Source organism: Sturnira hondurensis, unplaced genomic scaffold, assembly GCF_014824575.4.
Source record: "Sturnira hondurensis isolate 20B ecotype Veracruz unplaced genomic scaffold, ASM1482457v3 Scaffold0001379, whole genome shotgun sequence".
Classification (NCBI taxonomy): domain Eukaryota; kingdom Metazoa; phylum Chordata; class Mammalia; order Chiroptera; family Phyllostomidae; genus Sturnira; species Sturnira hondurensis.
The window spans coordinates 1-2,149 of record NW_028074010.1 but is presented as its reverse complement, the minus strand read 5'-3'; the positions used below and the strand labels follow the sequence as shown (position 1 = coordinate 2,149).

General features: G+C 64.6%; 1 protein-coding gene across 1 annotated transcript; it reads left to right on the top strand.

Moving 5' to 3' along the window:
* Window positions 1-348: 348 nt before the first annotated feature.
* On the top strand, window positions 349-1,667 carry LOC118974454 (cysteine--tRNA ligase, cytoplasmic-like; the record flags this gene model as incomplete). The annotated part of the gene is made up of 2 exons (XM_037027859.1): window positions 349-599; window positions 1,518-1,667. Coding segments are annotated over 2 exons (401 nt in total), but the record flags the coding sequence as incomplete, so codon positions are not given.
* Window positions 1,668-2,149: the final 482 nt, after the last annotated feature.

The following is a 2,149-nucleotide window of genomic DNA, read 5'->3' as shown; positions in this document are numbered from 1 at the left end:
GGGGTGGTGTGAGAGGCAACCACACACTGACGTTTCTGTCCTTCTATTTCTCCTTCTCTTCCCCTCAAATAAATAAATAAGAATCTTTTAAAAAAAACAGAAGGAAAGGCCTTGGGGTTGGTAAACAAACTTTGGGAGGCTTGACCGGCTCCAACCTCACCCTCAAGACGGGAATCCGAGCCCCCTGATGGGTTGGGGTCCCAGTCCCTGCAGACGAGGCGTCTCGGATTCAGACGAGACGATGCTGGTTAAAAGCAGCGTGTCTACCTGCCTGGCTGATCACGTGATCACCGAGGGCCTTCCGTGTGGCGCTGGGGGGGCTCTGGGGTCTGCTGCTTTTCTCGGCAGTGGAGAGACTGCATTGGCCCAGGCTGGACGTGGCTGGTTGGGAGGCGGAGGGTGTGTGCGTGTTCTCAGCACAGTTGTCCCCACTCAGCGAGCTCCCGCTGCACAGTGAGGCGCGGGGCTCAGCGGGCGCCCACTTCACCTTCTCCCTCCAGATCATCAGGAGGGCCCGGCAGAACCACCTGTTCCAGCGGTACCGGGAGAGGCGGCCACATGCGGCCCGGCTCCTGGAGGACGTGCATGCCGCCCTGCAGGTGGGTCTGCCCCGCTCCTGGTCAGGGCCCGTGGCTGTCCATGCGCCACTGGCCTTCAGCAGGGCTGTGCTCGTGCACGGTGCAGGAGCCAGGCCCCCAGAGTCAGCAGGCTCAGTCGCCAGGACAGATGCCCAGGACGGAGGCGTGTGGCTGGGATGCAGCGTAGGTGGCCGTCGGGCCATGGGTGGGAGACGTTGGGAGGCACCTCCTTGTAAATGGCTTCTGTGGTTGCTGCCGGCCCGCCCTGCCTGGTCACAGCCCATCAGCTGCTCTGGCTGCGACGCAGGGGCCAGCCAGCCCCCCCCCAGCTGCATTGCTGGGGCTCTGCAGGGCTGCTCGGGGAGATGGGCTGTCTCCTCTGTGACGTCCCGTTTGGAGCAAGCAGTGCCACACGCTGGTGCATTGCCTGGGGTGGTTGGCGTAGGCCATTCTATCCTCTCCAAGAGTCACTGCCTTACTGGCTGGGGTCGTGATTGCTGGTGTGCTTGTGCCGCTTTATTCTGGAGAAAGAGATGGAGTAAAAGTAGAGCTTAGCGGTCTTTCAGGCTGACGAGGGGAAGGCCCACTCTGCTGTGGGCACCTTCGTGATGAGGTGGGTGGCTGGTGGAACCTCCTGCGTCCCTAGGCGATGCCTGCGTCACGCCCGGCACAGCCTTAGGTGATGTGCTTTCAGGCCATTACATGTCAGAGGCGCAGAGTCGCAGGGTGGAACATGGCTCAGGGTCCATGGGGCGAGGCCGCCCCAGCACTGCCTGGGCCTGGGCCTCGGGTGCCCTGCCCCGGTCCGCCTGCGCAGAGGGAAGCTGGGACGACACTCTTGGGGACACAGTGGGGGATGGGGACTGGTCCTCCTAGGCCGAGTGCCCAGGTGGACGGGGTCTGGGGGTTCACGGGCTTGCCTGCTCCTCTCGGTTGCAGCCGTTCTCAGTGAGACTCAGCGAGACCACGGACCCCGACAAGAGGCAGATGCTGGAGCGTACCCTGCAGGCGGCGCGGCTCGCTGTGGAGCCGCTGGAGAGAGCGCTGCAGGCCAGCCTCAACTCGGAGGACGTGGACAGCCGTGCACAGGTGAGCGGGGCCCGGCCAGGCCTCGGCCCCGCAGGGCTCTCCGCTGGGGCCTGATCCGGGATCCCAGCTCCCCCTTCCCACCCCTCCCCTCCGACAAGCAGGAGGTGCACCTGGAATGTGTGGGGAGCAGCCTTCCCTTGAAATTACCCCCCGAGTGTCCCTTGGGCACCCCTGCCTCTCTTAAGGGCAGTGCCTGGAGGGAGAGGCACGAGAGACTGCGGTGGGGGAGAGCCGCGGGCTCCTGGCACCACTGGGTCGGCGCATCTGCCCCTGGAGAGGCCCCCCGCTGACAGAGTGGGGGCACAGCCACCTGGGGCCCCTAGGCTGCAGCTGTCCCCTGTCACCCCGCAGTTGGCCATCAGAGCCACCTGATGGCCTTTCTCCTTTACACCAGCGCCCCCTGCTGGCCACCTTCTTCAAACTCTGTGAAACGGGGACACTTGCAGGGGACACCTGCAGAGCCCACCCAGCGGGTCTGCCCC